The sequence below is a fragment of the Apium graveolens genome, unplaced genomic scaffold (assembly GCF_009905375.1).
Source record: "Apium graveolens cultivar Ventura unplaced genomic scaffold, ASM990537v1 ctg8625, whole genome shotgun sequence".
NCBI classification, from domain to species: Eukaryota; Viridiplantae; Streptophyta; class Magnoliopsida; order Apiales; family Apiaceae; genus Apium; species Apium graveolens.
The window spans coordinates 37475-55402 of record NW_027421337.1 but is presented as its reverse complement, the minus strand read 5'-3'; the positions used below and the strand labels follow the sequence as shown (position 1 = coordinate 55402).

Here is a 17928-nt window from a genome sequence, read left to right as displayed (position 1 = left end):
AGGAAGTATATAAACCGTGTTTTGGCCCGTGTTCTGACAAATGTGGACTTATTGCATTGATCAGGACGGATCGATTGTTAGAATGAAAAAAGACCCTGAACTTGGAGAAAATATGGTATTTCCCTTTTATCAGGATGGAGATATGGAAAACGAGGTCCGCTGCATGTGAGAGAGTACATTAACATTAAATGTAAATTAGAATGTGTAAATAAAGGGCCAGACCAGAAGACTGCTACATGACATAATGATAATGAAAGTAATTCTGGATTCTGGTTTTTGTATATGTACTGTGTACAATGATGATGAAAGTAATTCTGGATTCTGGTTTTTGTATATGCGTTTATATGAAAGTAGCGACCAATGGTTGTGTGCTTGACTTGGCTCTACAGCTGTAACGAAATCTATGAAGGAGGATCTTGGGCATCTGATATGGCAGCCTCCCAGGTAACTATATTTTCTTTGAATCTGTTTTTGGGCCTGAGTTGTTTTTCTTGATTTCGTTGTGGTTTCTCGCTTCGAGCTGAGAGCTGCTGTAGTTTAAGTTGCGGTTTTCGGAGGTTTCTGAGCAATTTGAAAGCCGTAGGTATTGTTAGTGCTACTTTGGGGTCTGCAGAATCAGGGTCTGTTTCTTGGTTTTGTGTTGTTATCTGTTGAAGCTATGCAGATGGGTCTGCAGGTTGCTTTGTGTTTTTGGGGGGTGGTTCGATCCTGGGGTTTCAATTTGCTGCAGATTTTTGAATATTTTCGATACTGGGGGGTGGTTCGATCATGTGGAGGTGCACCTATCTGTCATGCCATCCATTCTGAATTTGATGGTTTTCTCCGTTTATGTGTTCTAGCTTGCTGATATGTTAGCACAGGCTACATACTATATTTTCCCTTTTTTCATCTCTTTTCATGTAATTAAAAGCTTTGTCCGAGGGGTAGGTCTAGTGAGTTTTTGGTGTGTGGTTGGGGGTTTCGATGCTGGGTTGTAGTAGATCAGAGTTTTGGGTGGTTTTGGGACATGGGGAGTGCCCGAGGTGTGGATTCTGTCTGGAGTGGGGGTTTTATTTTGCAGGTTTTTAGGTCTGAAGGTTTAGATGGGTTCTGTAGTGCTGTTGCAGGTCGTGTAGAGGGTCTGGTTTTTTTCGAATGCTGGAGAGGTTTTGCTCATTTTCAGTGTGGAGTTTCGCTTCGAAGTCGTGATGCTGTAGTTTCAAGTGGTGGTGCTGTTGTAACTTCGAGCGAAGTCTGCAGAATAGGGGAGTTGTTCGTGCAAAGTTTCTCGTGGTGTGACTTCTGTCTGGGGTTTTGGCTGGGTTCTGTTATTGCTGGAATTTTTTTTGGGCCCGAGTTGTTTTTCTTGATTTCTTTGGTAGTTGCTCTACTCGTACTCTCAGGCTCATTGTCTGGTATTTATCACTCGCATCAGACCGTTCCTTGGGCTGTTATTTTGGCAATAATTTCGGTGTATTGCTTGTGTCAGTGTTTAAGCATTATGCTCAGGATTACAACCCTTGTACCGATATAAAGAAAAGCTTCAACCTACGCAGGCTTCTTGGTGATATGCCTAGCATTGAAACTCTTAAGGGCAATATCATCAGCCTCTGGATAAAAGTTTAACAAATTAGATTTCTTTCCTTTTCTTAAATTAAAATATGTCTCTTGTGTTTTAATTTAATAATGTACATACATAGTTTTTGGATCCAGGTTTAACTTTTCACAATTATCTAACCTCAACAATGGAGAACTTGAAGACACTGAAATTATGTAGTGTTGCATTTAATGACGTGTATGTGATTTCAAATGCTCTGTGCTTGCTCAGAAGTATGCCCATGTTGGAATGACTTGAGATAAAAGTGGTGAGTGCTAGTACTAAATTGTGTATTAATTGTTAAAATATTGCTGAAACTTAGATGAGGCACCAACTGATAATTTGTTCTTGATTTCAACTCACGATGCAATGTATATGTTACACTCTTGTAATGCAGGGTTGTGACATGAACTGTGGGAGAAACGTAGAGTTAACAGCTGGACAATATTTGGAATCACCAGATTGTGAGCATGTAACTCTAAACCACTCCAAAATGTGAGCTCCTTTTATTAAAGCTTTGTGAATAGAAATTCAATCTATGAGTTCAATGCACCTTAAATTACGTACAAAAGAGACAAATAAATTAGGACGGAGGGAGTATCTTGGAGGAGTTGATCTGGCCTCCATGAATTCTATGAATTGATAATAGAAAGTGAAGGTGACAGGACAAATATTCATGCAACTTAATTCCTGAAGGATAGAAAACATGACCAGGAATTGGTCTTTGAGACATGAGACCTATTTCTTAAAACAGGTACATTCCAGTCAGAGTATGTTCAGCTATTGAGCATTTCCCAAGAGCACCGTCTATTTGCATTCACTCGCTAGTCTTTCACCTCTATTGTTAATAACTCTCACAAACTGCAGTCAGATATTCTTTTGTAATAAATTTTTGGATGATAAAACTACTAATCAAACTGAGCTTTGGACAAGCCAATTCACGATGCTATGTCAAATACAGAGTTACGTTTTTTTTTCCACTGTCAAGGCAAAAGGAAAGAAATTGATGATCAACATTCAAGTAACACTTTATTACTCTATTAAAAAAACCCGCCATATATTACCATTTCACAATAGAGTTCTCTTCACTCAGGTCCATTGTCAAATACAGAAATTTTGTCTTCACTTATATCAAGCACTGCAATAAAAGTGACTGATCAGCATTGTATGTCAAGAATGTAGACTGTTATTAATTTCAAACAGTATCTTAAGCCACAAGTATGAGCATCAAAAGTACATAATAATTGAAGTAGTCAAAATCAGAACGTTGTTTTATAACAGAAAAAATATATTGCAAAATCCATGAAATCTGGTAACATGTGACTTAGAAGCAAGATTCTTAACAGAAGTCCGCTTATCCAAAAAAATTCCAGTTAAAATATACTGATAGCCAAGATAGAAACAAAAAATTTGAGCAGAGTAGTGTTTTCTACGATTTAATAGCTGATCTAGGTTGTTACATGAGTAAAATGCCAGCCCACAAAGACAGATTGCTTAGCTAACTATATTTTCATAGATTCAGAGGGGTTAGATTTACCAATTGAGCATGCAACTGGTGGAAATTTATAATGACAATATACATTTCTTAAATTAAAGAATGCATAAAAGGGATAGGGTATTTCCTTCAGACAGTGTTCATGAGAAGCAGCATAATGCATTCATATTTGGTGTAAATGTTAGAAAAATAATACAAGGTCCCTAATGTAAGATTTGGTGTTGATTACAGAGGTACGCCAATTGAATAATAAACAAAGCTCTTTACATTTAGGAAGGGAAAACAATCAATCACAATGCACTCTGATAAATTAATAAAAGCATAGGATGATTCCCATAATGCCAAATTAGATAATCAGGCCCTCGAGGATTTCTTACCTAATCAGCCTTGTCCTGTTATTCTTGGACCAAATTGCTTGTAGAGAATTGTCTTGCTGGCTGCGTACACGTCCAAGACAGCCTCTGACACTACAAGCAGCTCCAAGTCACGCATTAGTTGCTCAAGGATTGTAAGTGAAACTAGGTGGTTACCAACTGTCTTCTCTAGCTGTGAAACGTGAAATGTATCTACTCGACTCATCGACTGCATCATGAAAGTATTCTACAACAATCAAATGAAGTAATGAATGATTAAATCACATTAACAGTAGTGAGAAAAATGAAGCAACCAGCACAATCTACACAATGTCTAATCTTTTATAATCAAGTGACAAATTTATAAATCCTGCCCATAATTAGATTAAAAAATACACCATCTTACAGTGAAAAAGAAACAAAAAGGAACACTTTAGAAGCCCTCAATCTGTGTACAAGTCGGAACATAAACTCATTATTGTGCATCGAGAGCACAACTCAACAAAAGTATCAAGTGATTTATGCATTCAACTCTCATTGAATCCCTCGAGTCCTTCAGCTGGGAGGAAGCTCTCCGTGTGGCTGAGAACTCCTAGGAGGAAGCTTTGAGATGGAAATTCAACGTACTTGGTCTGTTTCTTCCTGTAGTCGTACAACATTTCTCCTAATCTAGTTTTTCCAAAAAACTGATTTGCACCAGAGTAGAGAAACAACCAATCTATCTCCTCCGAACCAGTGCCAAAAGTGAACATTTTGTTCCAAACCACCTCACCAGAAACTGCTATTGGTGTCCACAAACTGAGCTCCTTTTCAACAAGTGACCCGTCAGGAACAGTTTTAAGGACCACAGCCACGGAGCCCTCAAAATTCAAAACGTTGGACTTCCTTGCATGAACAAAGCTTGGGTACGAAATCAGTCCAAACAGTTCGGTATGCAAATCAAAAGTTATAATGAAATCCACACCTTCCATATACAAAACCCCGTCAACAACGGGACCAGACCTCAAAACAGGGGATGGGGGGGTAATAGAGAAACTTGGTAACTCAGTATCGACCTTAATGACCCTCCAGGAATCAGAATTTGAAGAATACAAATGCGCTGCTTCCAAACCCACATGTTTATTATCAATTTTCTGATATTCAAGAAATAAAACCTTAAAGTCACAGGATACACAATCAAATCCAAACCCAACTTCAAATTTGTAGGCTTTTAGGACTGGTCGTGGGTTGTCGATGATAACAGTGAAGGGTGTGTGCGGTTTGTCAATAACAGGGGTGCGTGGTGGTGGGTGGAATATTGTATGTCTCCTCTCCTCAGTCATGGTGAAAGCCGCAGGTGGAAGCATGAGTTTCTTATACATCCTAGTTAGGGGATTTAATAGATATAAATCAGCTTTAAAGTTATGAAAAACACAAACAACACCGTTAGAAGAGCTTACAAATTGTAATAAATCAAAAGGGGGCATCAAGGGGATATTCACCGAATAGTGTTTGAGAGAATCGGGGTAGAGAATAGTGGCAGCGTGACAGCCTTCATTATCGTCTACTCTAGAAGTAATCATAATAATAGAGGGTAATTTATTTACAGAAATTAGGTGGTGAGCAATGTGGAATTTAGGTGTTGAAATGATAGAATGCCATAACTTACAAACATATTTACATCTGAACAGCGAAATGACACAAGTGCGAGAGAGTATGTTGAATATAAGGTCCTTCGATAAATACCTCTCAGCACTTGAAGATAAGATCTCGGCCCCTGCATTGTCTTCTTGAGTTGCTTTTGCTTTGCCCGGATTGTTCCTCTTATTCTTGGATAGGATTGTGTCCTGGTCACAATTCATCTTTCTCTTTCTAACATATCTGATGGCCTTATACACATCATCATTATTTTTACTACTGGATGATGATGATGATTTGTTATGATGTTGTTCTCTAGTCGTATAGTTGAACATCTTTTTGTTGCGCCTCTTGTTCCTATTAAGAGAAGTTAAATGGTTCCTCTTTCTCTTATTAGATGATGATGATGATGATTGGTTCCTCTTTCTCTTATTAGATGATGATGATGATGATTTAGCGTAAAGATTAGATATCTTCTCCTCTTCTTCTTCTTGTTTAGACATATTGTTCATCTTCCTCTTCTTCTTCTTCACAACGGCACAACGGATTGAGGTGCCCAAATCACTCCACATCTTCTTCCTCTTGTTGTTGATGGTTGATGATTTTGATTTATTCTTCCCCTCCTCCTCGACAACATCATCATCATCATCATCATCATCATGTTTACACAAAATCCACTTTCCAGCAGGAGGATCCATCGATTGATTGATTGAGTTTAATTTTAATATCTGTATTATTCTGGGTTTTACTTGTTGTGTGTGTCTTGCCCCAAATCTTCCTTTGCTGTGTGTATATATATATATATATAGGCTTCAGGTCGTTTATCTTCTACTGCCTGTATACTTCCTATTTGGCTGCACATGGGTTTGAACAAACCGATCAACGACACCCAACTCAACCCTTTTTCAACCCGAAAAACCCCACCTAATGTAAACCGAATTATAGATGAATTGTTTTTTATCAACCCGACATAAATGGGTTGGGTACGGATTACAAATATTTTTACCATAACCCAACCCAACCCGATTCATTAATATATTCTCCATAATTTTATATAATTTTTTAAGTTTGACATATATTTACGCCTCTTCTCGTATGTTTTCACGTAACTATTATAGTATCTTAAATGTGTTGTGTATTATTTTCTCATCTCCAATATCATATTAAGTTTCCTGGGTAATAATTTTATTTGTTCAATTTATGTTTGCATATTCATTTTCATCTGTAGATGTATCGTTAAAACATTTAGTTATGCATATAATTTACGATATGATATACATTACTAAAATTATGATGTTAATCAAATTTAAATATTAGTACTTTAACTATAATTATACAAATTTCATTTTTATCTAAATTTTCAAGATGAGTGATAATAAATAGTATTAGAACTTTTTTTATCGGATCATTCAACACATCCAAACCAACCCAACCCGACCCAAACCGATGTACGACGGGTAGGGTTGGGTAACGAAATTATATTTTATGGGTTGGGTTAAAAAAATTCAAGTCGATTTAATTGGGTCGGGTTGTAAAATCGCCTTTAACCCGGCCAACCCGACCGATGTGCACCCCTATTTCCTATTTGGCCGGCCAACCCTTTTTCGGGCTTTGTTTCCAAATATTTATTTATTTAGTTTTCAAAAATATTATTTTATTTAGTTTTAAAACTAAATAAAATAATATTTTTTTAAAACTAAATAAAATAATATTTTTATTGTATTCATAAATAAAAATATGGTGTTTGAATAATAGTAGAATAATATAATTATATTTGATTTATGATCGTACTAAGGACATACTTTAAATACTTATTCTAATAAGATATTATTTTTAATCGTCTACTTTTAATTATAGAACATTAATGCTTGAGATTGTTTTGACAGTATAATATCAAATTTTTAAATAAAAAATTTCTTACGCTTATGTTATGTCATCTTTTAGCATGACAAATATTTTTTAATAATCCCGTAATTTATTAATTATTAATTATGATTAATTAATATTAACCTTAGGCAGTTAACATAAGGATTGTGAATAAAGGTGAAGGTTAATTTGATATGCGTGCAAATCAATTTCCACACAAGAATTTTTTGCAACAACTGCGGCACTACCTATTAGGGCCGCTCATGGATTACGTAACCCGTCAAACCCGACCCGACCCAACCCAATCCTGAAATGAGCCGTTTAAACTGAACCGTTTAAAACCGTGGATTAATTGGGTTATTTTTTATTTAACCCGTTTATAATGGGTTGGGTAAGATTTTATCCTTTTAAAAACCTAAACTAACCCAACCCGGTTATATAACTAGGCCCAACCCATTTTAAATATTTTACACTCCCTGATTCCCTGACCCCGACCCATTTACAATATTACTTCAGAACTTCCCCCAACTAAACCCTAGTTAGTCTGTATAATATTACATTTCATATTATACAGCCGCTCCTCACTCCTCAGTCCTCACTCGTCACTTCAGTTCTATCTCATTGGCTCCAAATCTTCAATTAATTTGTAAGATTCTTTTAATCTCTTCAATATTTTGTTTTATTCATATTGATTTGCTGTAAGTATTGATTTGTTTTATTTGAGAGTTGTATGATTTATTTGTCAAATCTTTGATAATCCTCAATTAGTATTTTGGCTAATCTTAATCTTTGGTAACTTAAATGACCTGTGGATGTGGTGATTGTAACTAAATGAATGACTTGTGATGATTTAATAGGTAGTGATATTCATTTTAAACTTGATTTGATTTGTTTATTTTAAATCTTTGGTATGATTTGATTTGTTTCTTGATTTAACTTATTTATTTGTTTTTAATAGATTAATTTATAAAGTCTTGACTGAGTGCTCAATCTTTGTTTTGATATATATTTATTTATTTGTTTGGATTTAGGACAAAAATATGGAAACAACATTCCCGCCCCCGATATCTGATTCCACTCAACAAATTCCTCCAGTGATCTTAAACACCACCCAAAACCCAAACACTTTCCTAACCCCAAACTCTGATCAAAACTTAACCCCCTGATGAACCCTCGATTACTAATGGTGAACTTAAATCCCCTAAAAGGGAGACTGATGATGTTGACCCACTTACAACCAAGAGAAAACCTACCAGAACTTCTGATGTGTGGGATCATTTTACCAAAATAAAGGGTGGAAATCATAAGGGTCCAAGATGCACATGTAACTATTGTGGAGCGAACTATGCTTGTCATAGTACAAGAGTTGGAACAAGTAGTTTGTGGGCTCACTTAAAGAAATGCAAGAATTATCCAAAAAATATGGCTGATAGGAAGCAAAAGGTGCTTAGCTTTAAACGTAGATTTGAAGGAAAGGGCAGTTTGTTCGTAGCAACATTTAAAAAAGTAAGATGTCGGAATGCCTTGGCGAAGTTTGTGGTGAAGGATGAACAGGCCTTCAATGTTGTGGAGGGGGAAGGTTTTAAGAATTTGATCAATGAGCTGCAACCTAGGTTTGTGGTCCCAAGTCGAATGACTGTTATTCGGGACATTTACACGCTGTTTTGTAATGAGAAATCTAAATTGATGAAAGATTTGACAGCCGCTGGACAAAAGGTGAGTCTAACAACCGATTGTTGGACATCCCGAACTCAAATGTCCTACATGTGTCTCACTGCACACTACATAGATTCTGATTGGAAGCTATAAAAACAGATAATCAACTTTTGTCAAGTTTCAAACCATAAAGGTGAGACCATTGGAAAGGTGATTGAGGGCTGTTTGCTTGAATGGGGGGTTGAAAAAGTATTTTCTGTTACACTTGACAACGCATCAGCCAATGATGTAGCAATTGGTTTTGTAAGGAGAAGGGTCAATGCATGGAAATGTGTTGTTCTTGATGGTGAACATCTCCATGTTCGACGTGGTGCTCACATCATAAACTTAATTGTCAATGACGGACTAACAAAGTTGCATGACTCAATAGTTGCAATCCGTAATTCCGTGAGATACATTCGTTCATCTACAGCAAGGCTACTTAAATTCAGATGTTGTGTGGAGAAGAAGAGAATTGATTATAAGGGGGGACTGGTCTCAGACGTGCCTACAAGGTGGAATAGCACGTATATGAGCTGGATGCGGCTCTGAAGTTTGAAAAAGCATTTACAAGGTATGAAGAGGAGGACGACAAATTTTTGAGCTACTTTATGGAAAAAGAGAACGGTAAAAAAATGATTGGACCTCCATCGTCTAATGATTGGGAGTCAGCAACTGTTTTTGTGAAATTTTTGTCTACCTTTTATGAAGTTACGTTGAAGTTTAGTGGCACTTTGCACCAAACTTCAAATAACTTTTATCATGAAATATGTGAGATTCACACTATGCTGGCCGAGTTAGTAGATCAAGATCATCCTTTATTGTCTACCATGGCTGTTAGCATGAAGAGAAAATACGACAAATATTGGGAAAATGCGGATAATATAAATCCAATGTTGTTCTTGGCTGTTGTACTCGATCCCGGGTACAAAATGAGGTACTTGAAGTACTGTTTTGAATCTGTATATGATGCTGAGACGGTTGCTAGGATTGTTGTGAAGGTGGAGTCGATTTTGCACGGCTTACATGTTTGTTATAGTACTAGAGTTAGAGATGGTTGTACTAAGGTTAGTTTTCTGGCTGCACTGTACTTTATAATCTGTTTTCTGATTTCTGTAGTGTTGATCAAGCAGTTTTAGCCTAGTCAGTAGATTTCTGTAGTGTTGATTTATGTACTTTAGAAGAAGATAATAGCTTGGTATAAATTGGTGTTGGTCAGTATGCAGATGATTGAAAGAACTGAACATGATGGAAAACTAATATATTTCAAATGCCTAGTCACGAGTCATGACCACAAACACAGGGAAGTTAGTTTACAAATATTGTTACTTGCTGTATTTTGGCAAGTATTAGTTTACAGTTTTAGCCTTTGACTTCCTGGAATTTGAAGTTATGTACTAATTAATAGAAAATAATGAAATAGAGCCCCATATACTAATATTGGAGTCTGGAGATGCTAACCACACCACTCCAGCAGGAAAATTGTTTTTCTGATCACCAACTCTTCTAGTTTGAAGAATGTAAATAGCTATCTTGTGAACTACATGACTCACTCTTTGCTAGACATTTGACAGTGTTACCCAACAACACCTTAACAGTTTTTAGATGCCATCTTCTTTTGGACAGTGATCATGTTTCTGTATTGACTGTGATATACTTATTGCTGCTAGTGAATATGTTTATTATCTAGGTTCAGTCATGTTCTGTACTTCCAGATTAGTAGTATAACATACATGTTTGACTTGTAAATGTTAACGTGTAACAGGACAGTGGAGGTCCTTCTCCAGTTTAAACTGTTGGCAAAGAAACACGGAAGAGAAGGTTGTTGGAGAATTATATGCAGCAGCAGCAAATGGGAACAACGGAGAAAAAGAGTGATCTTGACATCTACTATTCTGAAGAACCTCTAGACCCTATGACCGATAAGTTCAACATTCTTAATTGGTGGAAAGACAATACTAGCACGTACCCAACTTTATCTTTGATTGCTCGAGATATTCTTGCTATTCCAGTTTCGACTGTTGCTTCGGAATCTGCATTTAGTACAAGTGGACGAATACTGGATGCTTTTCGGAGTTCTTTAAGTCCAAAAATGGTGAAGGCGCTCATTTGTACTCAAAGTTGGTTGAAGGGTAGTCATGGTGGAATTAAATCTAATACTTATTTGGATAAAACTCAATCCTACGAATTTCTTGAAGTTGAAGAAGGTGAAAAACACTTTTCGATACATTTCTTGAAGTAGATTTTATAACATGTTTTCTGAAATTTCAAATATTGTATATTTTGTAGATACTATTGGAAAAAAGAAAGGCAGTGTTGGATCAAATGAGAAGTGCAATAGTAGAGCCAATGTTATTAATCTCATTGATCACTGATTGTCACTATTCAGCCTATTTTGTTTAAATTTTAGACTGTTTTGTAGTATGCTTCGGGACGTACTATTGATGGGTGATGTAATATTTGGGATTGCTTAAACTATTTATGGATGATGTAATATTCTGGATTCCGAACTATTTATGGATGATGTAATATTCTGGATTCAGTACTTAATTTCCTGCTTTTAATTTTTTAATTTTTGTATTTTACAATGAACATTAGTTATATGTAATTTTGACAGCTTTATTTCTTTCAACCCGATTAACCCAACCCGGCCCAACCCATCACATAGTTAATAGGGTTGAATTTAATATTTTTTTTGAGATTAATGATTTAATATTTATGCCGCAATAAACGGGTTTGGTAATTAAATAGGTAAAACCGGCCCAAACAAGCCCTGTTACTATTGTTTTTGTAAACAATACAATTGTAAAAACTACAATTAAACCGACGGAACATCTCCGATTATCCAACGAGATTAACTAAATTTGTTGACTATAATAATTATTTAAAATATAGATAACAAAATATATGTATAAATTTTAAAGATATTCACTATAAATTTATCTATATTTTTTTATTACCAGTTTTTAGACATCGGCTATATATAACCATTCATAACCACTTATCTATATTTTTTCCTAAAGATTTTATTTTACCTATCATCATTGGATTGCATCAATTGATAAAATGAGTGCCACATAAGCTATTACTAAGAGGTTATTTAGTTTTAAAACTAAATAAAATAATATTTTTGAAAACAAAATAAAATAAATATTTGGAAACAAAGCCCGAAAAAGGGTTGGGCGGCCCAATAGGAAGTATACAGGCAGTAGAAGATAAACGACCTGAAGCCTATATATATACACACAGCAAAGGAAGATTTGGGCAAGACACACACAACAAGTAAAACCCAGAATAATTCAGATATCAAAATTAAACTCAATCAATCGATGGATCCTCCTGCTGGAAAGTGGATTTTGTGTAAACATGATGATGATGATGATGATGTTGTCGAGGAGGAGGGGAAGAATAAATCAAAATCATCACCCATCAACAACAAGAGGAAGATGTGGAGTGATTTGGGGACCTCAATCCGTTGTGCCGTTGTGAAGAAGAAGAAGAGGAAGATGAACAATATGTCTAAACAAGAAGAAGAAGAGGAGAAGATATCTAATCTTTCCGCTAAATCATCATCATCATCATCATCATCTAATAAGAGAAAGAGGAACCAATCATCATCATCATCATCTAATAAGAGAAAGAGGAACCATTTAACTTCTCTTAATAGGAACAAGAGGCACAACAAAAAGATGCTCAACTATACTACTAGAGAACAACATCATAACAAATCATCATCATCATCCAGTAGTAAAAATAATGATGATGTGTATAAGGCCATCATATATGTTAGAAAGAGAAAGATGAATTGTGACCAGGACACAATCCTATCCAAGAATAAGAGGAACAATCCGGGCAAAGCAAAAGCAACTCAAGAAGACAATGCAGGGGCCGAGATCTTATCTTCAAGTGCTGAGAGGTATTTATCGAAGGACCTTATATTCAACATACTCTCTCGCACTTGTGTCATTTCGCTGTTCAGATGTAAATCTGTTTGTAAGTTATGGCATTCTATCATTTCAACACCTAAATTCCACATTGCTCACCACCTAATTTCTGTAAATAAATTACCCTCTATTATTATGATTACTTCTAGAGTAGACGATAATGAAGGCTGTCACGCTGCCACTATTCTCTACCCCGATTCTCTCAAACACTATTCGGTGAATATCCCCTTGATGCCCCCTTTTGATTTATTACAATTTGTAAGCTCTTCTAACGGTGTTGTTTGTGTTTTTCATAACTTTAAAGCTGATTTATATCTATTAAATCCCCTAACTAGGATGTCTAAGAAACTCATGCTTCCACCTGCGGCTTTCACCATGACTGAGGAGAGGAGACATACAATATTCCACCCACCACCACGCACCCCTGTTATTGACAAACCGCACACACCCTTCACTGTTATCATCGACAACCCACGACCAGTCCTAAAAGCCTACAAATTTGAAGTTGGGTTTGGATTTGATTGTGTATCCTGTGACTTTAAGGTTTTATTTCTTGAATATCAGAAAATTGATAATAAACATGTGGGTTTGGAAGCAGCGCATTTGTATTCTTCAAATTCTGATTCCTGGAGGGTCATTAAGGTCGATACTGAGTTACCAAGTTTTCTCTATTACCCCCCATCCCCTGTTTTGAGGTCTGGTCCCGTTGTTGACGGGGTTTTGTATATGGAAGGTGTGGATTTCATTATAACTTTTGATTTGCATACCGAACTGTTTGGACTGATTTCGTACCCAAGCTTTGTTCATGCAAGGAAGTCCAACGTTTTGAATTTTGAGGGCTCCGTGGCTGTGGTCCTTAAAACTGTTCCTGACGGGTCACTTGTTGAAAAGGAGCTCAGTTTGTGGACACCAATAGCAGTTTCTGGTGAGGTGGTTTGGAACAAAATGTTCACTTTTGGCATTGGTTCGGAGGAGATAGATTGGTTGTTTCTCTACTCTGGTGCAAATCAGTTTTTTGGAAAAACTAGATTAGGAGAAATGTTGTACGACTACAGGAAGAAACAGACCAAGTACGTTGAATTTCCATCTCAAAGCTTCCTCCTACGAGTTCTCAGCCACACGGAGAGCTTCCTCCCAGCTGAAGGACTCGAGGGATTCCTCCTACGTGTTCCTTTTTGTTTCTTTTTCACTGTAAGATGGTCTATTTTTTAATCTAATTATGGGCAGGATTTATAAATTTGTCACTTATTATAAAAGATTAGACATTGTGTAGATTGTGCTGGTTGCTTCATTTTTCTCACTACTGTTAATGTGATTTAATCATTCATTACTTCATTTGATTGTTGTAGAATACTTTCATGATGCAGTCGATGAGTCGAGTAGATACATTTCACGTTTCACAGCTAGAGAAGACAGTTGGTAACCACCTAGTTTCACTTACAATCCTTGAGCAACTAATGCGTGACTTGGAGCTGCTTGTAGTGTCAGAGGCTGTCTTGGACGTGTACGCAGCCAGCAAGACAATTCTCTACAAGCAATTTGGTCCAAGAATAACAGGACAAGGCTGATTAGGTAAGAAATCCTCGAGGGCCTGATTATCTAATTTGGCATTATGGGAATCATCCTATGCTTTTATTAATTTATCAGAGTGCATTGTGATTGATTGTTTTCCCTTCCTAAATGTAAAAGAGCTTTGTTTATTATTCAATTGGCGTACCTCTGTAATCAACACCAAATCTTACATTAGGGACCTTGTATTATTTTTCTAACATTTACACCAAATATGAATGCATTATGCTGCTTCTCATGAACACTGTCTGAAGGAAATACCCTATCCCTTTTATGCATTCTTTAATTTAAGAAATGTATATTGTCATTATAAATTTCCACCAGTTGCATGCTCAATTGGTAAAATCTAACCCCTCTGAATCTATGAAAATATAGTTAGCTAAGCAATCTGTCTTTGTGGGCTGGCATTTTACTCATGTAACAACCTAGATCAGCTATTAAATCGTAGAAAACACTACTCTGCTCAAATTTTTTGTTTCTATCTTGGCTATCAGTATATTTTAACTGGAATTTTTTTGGATAAGCGGACTTCTGTTAAGAATCTTGCTTCTAAGTCACATGTTACCAGATTTCATGGATTTTGCAATATATTTTTTCTGTTATAAAACAACGTTCTGATTTTGACTACTTCAATTATTATGTACTTTTGATGCTCATACTTGTGGCTTAAGATACTGTTTGAAATTAATAACAGTCTACATTCTTGACATACAATGCTGATCAGTCACTTTTATTGCAGTGTTGATATAAGTGAAGACAAAATTTCTGTATTTGACAATGGACCTGAGTGAAGAGAACTCTATTGTGAAATGGTAATATATGGCGGGTTTTTTAATAGAGTAATAAAGTGTTACTTGAATGTTGATCATCAATTTCTTTCCTTTTGCCTTGACAGTGGAAAAAAAACGTAACTCTGTATTTGACATAGCATCGTGAATTGGCTTGTCCAAAGCTCAGTTTGATTAGTAGTTTTATCATCCAAAAATTTATTACAAAAAGAATATCTGACTGCAGTTTGTGAGAGTTATTAACAATAGAGGTGAAAGACTAGCGAGTGAATGCAAATAGACGGTGCTCTTGGGAAATGCTCAATAGCTGAACATACTTCTGACTGAATGTACCTGTTTTAAGAAATAGGTCTCATGTCTCAAAGACCAATTCCTGGTCATGTTTTCTATCCTTCTAGAATTAAGTTGCATGAATATTTGTCCTGTCACCTTCACTTTCTATTATCAATTCATAGAATTCATAGAGGCCAGATCAACTCCTCCAAGATACTCCCTCCGTCCTAATTTATTTGTCTCTTTTGTACGTAATTTAAGGTGCATTGAACTCATAGATTTGAATTTCTATTCACAAAGCTTTAATAAAAGGAGCTCACATTTTGGAGTTGGTTTAGAGTTACATGCTCACAATCTGGTGATTCCAAATATTGTCCAGCTGTTAACTCTACGTTTCTCCCACAGTTCATGTCACAACCCTGCATTACAAGAGTGTAACATATACATTGCATCGTGAGTTGAAATCAAGAACAAATTATCAGTTGGTGCCTCATCTAAGTTTCAGCAATATTTTAACAATTAATACACAATTTAGTACTAGCACTCACCACTTTTATCTCAAGTCATTCCAACATGGGCATACTTCTGAGCAAGCACAGAGCATTTGAAATCACATACACGTCATTAAATGCAACACTACATAATTTCAGTGTCTTCAAGTTCTCCATTGTTGAGGTTAGATAATTGTGAAAAGTTAAACCTGGATCCAAAAACTATGTATGTACATTATTAAATTAAAACACAAGAGACATATTTTAATTTAAGAAAAGGAAAGAAATCTAATTTGTTAAACTTTTACCCAGAGGCTGATGATATTGCCCTTAAGAGTTTCAATGCTAGGCATATCACCAAGAAGCCTGCGTAGGTTGAAGCTTTTCTTTATATCGGTACAAGGGTTGTAATCCTGAGCATAATGCTTAAACACTGACACAAGCAATACACCGAAATTATTGCCAAAATAACAGCCCAAGGAACGGTCTGATGCGAGTGATAAATAACAGACAATGAGCCTGAGAGTACGAGTAGAGCAACTACCAAAGAAATCAAGAAAAACAACTCGGGCCCAAAAACAAATTCCAGCAATAACAAAACCCAGCCAAAACCCCAGACAGAAGTCACACCACGAGAAACTTTGCACGAACAACTCCCCTATTCTGCAGACTTCGCTCGAAGTTACAACAGCACCACCACTTGAAACTACAGCATCACGACTTCGAAGCGAAACTCCACACTGAAAACGAGCAAAACCTCTCCAGCATTCGAAAAAAATCAGACCCTCTACACGACCTGCAACAGCACTACAGAACCCATCTAAACCTTCAGACCTAAAAACCTGCAAAATAAAACCCCCACTCCAGACAGAATCCACACCTCGGGCACTCCCCATGTCCCAAAACCACCCAAAACTCTGATCTACTACAACCCAGCATCGAAACCCCCAACCACAACACCAAAAACTCACTAGACCTACCCCTCGGACAAAGCTTTTAATTACATGAAAAGAGATGAAAAAAGGGAAAATATAGTATGTAGCCTGTGCTAACATATCAGCAAGCTAGAACACATAAACGGAGAAAACCATCAAATTCAGAATGGATGGCATGACAGATAGGTGCACCTCCACATGATACTCAAAAAGCTACTCACCCGTTAATGGTATGGATCCAGTATTGTAAACCTTATACGACAAATAACATCCAAAATAAGTTTAATAATAATGACACCACTATTGGTGGAATATTACCAAATATTGCACCTAAATTACAACTTAAGCAGTTCAGCAAAGCACATTTAAACCTAAAGAAATAGTATAAAGGGAAAATAAAAAGCAAAAATTGTTTATAATTACGCCTAAAAGAATTTAGATACACAATTGGGCTAAATTTAAGATCTCACGACAGCCTATTATAACTTCCTTTTTTATATGTAGACACATATTATTTGGAAGAGAGATAATAGAGCTAAATATATGATTTATGCTTTAAACAATCAATTTTAAATCGATCAGAGATTCAAGGAAAATATATAGTTACCTGGGAGGCTGCCATATCAGATGCCTAAGATCCTCCTTCATAGATTTCGTTACAGCTGCAGAGCCAAGTCGAGCACACAACCATTGGTCGCTACTTTCATATAAACGCATAGGATATTTCAATTTAGTTCTTTGCTTTTTCCTTTAATTTCGTCTGTTTTTACAATACAACACCACCAAATCTGAGGGATCTGATAGGAAGCCTGGAAAAATGTGAATGAATAAACTTAATGTGGCTGTTGAATTCAATAGCATGCCTTTATGCATAACGCATTGTGGTCACAATTAGCGGCCTGAATACTTAACTAAAAAGAGATGTTCATAGGCATCCTACATAAATCAGAAAATATCTAAAAACAGAGAAGAACAAAGACGTACAAAATTAAAGATAAATTAATTATGTCATGCATCTTATAATGAACAAACAAAGCTCGGAAGAAAGTGATTATATATTTAAGGTCCAAAGAGAGTATGAGAGCTCAACATAAACTTCCATAAGATGGATAATCCGCAAAACCCAATTTATATGGAGCTCAATATAAACCTAAACCCCCACAGGATTAATATGTAAACTTAAAGATAAAATAAACACTGAAAGTAAGCATAATGATACCATGGCTATGGTACCTGGCCACTTCCTGAGAATTCCAAGGGCTGCCTGCCCATTTCCTAAGAACTGCAAGGACCTGCATACCCTCAAAATATATGCATAAAAAATTG

General features: G+C 36.1%; 1 protein-coding gene and 2 long non-coding RNA genes across 5 annotated transcripts; 1 reads left to right on the top strand and 2 right to left on the bottom strand.

Moving 5' to 3' along the window:
* Window positions 1-3533: 3533 nt before the first annotated feature.
* LOC141705205 (uncharacterized) lies at window positions 3534-5650 on the bottom strand. Of its 2 annotated transcripts, XM_074508255.1 has the most exons (3): window positions 5150-5650; window positions 3831-4324; window positions 3534-3671 (listed from the first exon to the last, which is right to left on the bottom strand). In XM_074508255.1, exons 1-2 carry the CDS (start codon window positions 5611-5613, stop codon window positions 3952-3954), a joined length of 837 nt encoding a protein of 278 aa, XP_074364356.1. In that variant the 5' UTR covers window positions 5614-5650; the 3' UTR covers window positions 3534-3671; window positions 3831-3951. The 2 variants fall into 2 exon arrangements, 1 of the variants encoding a protein (XP_074364356.1); XR_012568251.1 differs by lacking the exon at window positions 3831-4324 and having other exon boundaries at window positions 3539-3671.
* Window positions 5651-7396: 1746 nt separating this feature from the next.
* On the top strand, window positions 7397-11152 carry LOC141705201 (uncharacterized). The gene is made up of 4 exons (XR_012568249.1): window positions 7397-7553; window positions 7939-9669; window positions 10368-10809; window positions 10892-11152. It is a non-coding gene; the product is annotated as an uncharacterized LOC141705201 (long non-coding RNA).
* A 4339-nt stretch (window positions 11153-15491) lies between these two features.
* LOC141705206 (uncharacterized) lies at window positions 15492-17928 on the bottom strand. 2 transcript variants are annotated; one of them, XR_012568253.1, is made up of 5 exons: window positions 17836-17928; window positions 17210-17411; window positions 15976-16100; window positions 15725-15889; window positions 15492-15595 (listed from the first exon to the last, which is right to left on the bottom strand). It is a non-coding gene; the product is annotated as an uncharacterized LOC141705206 (long non-coding RNA). The 2 variants fall into 2 exon arrangements; XR_012568252.1 differs by lacking the exons at window positions 17210-17411; window positions 17836-17928 and having other exon boundaries at window positions 15976-16368.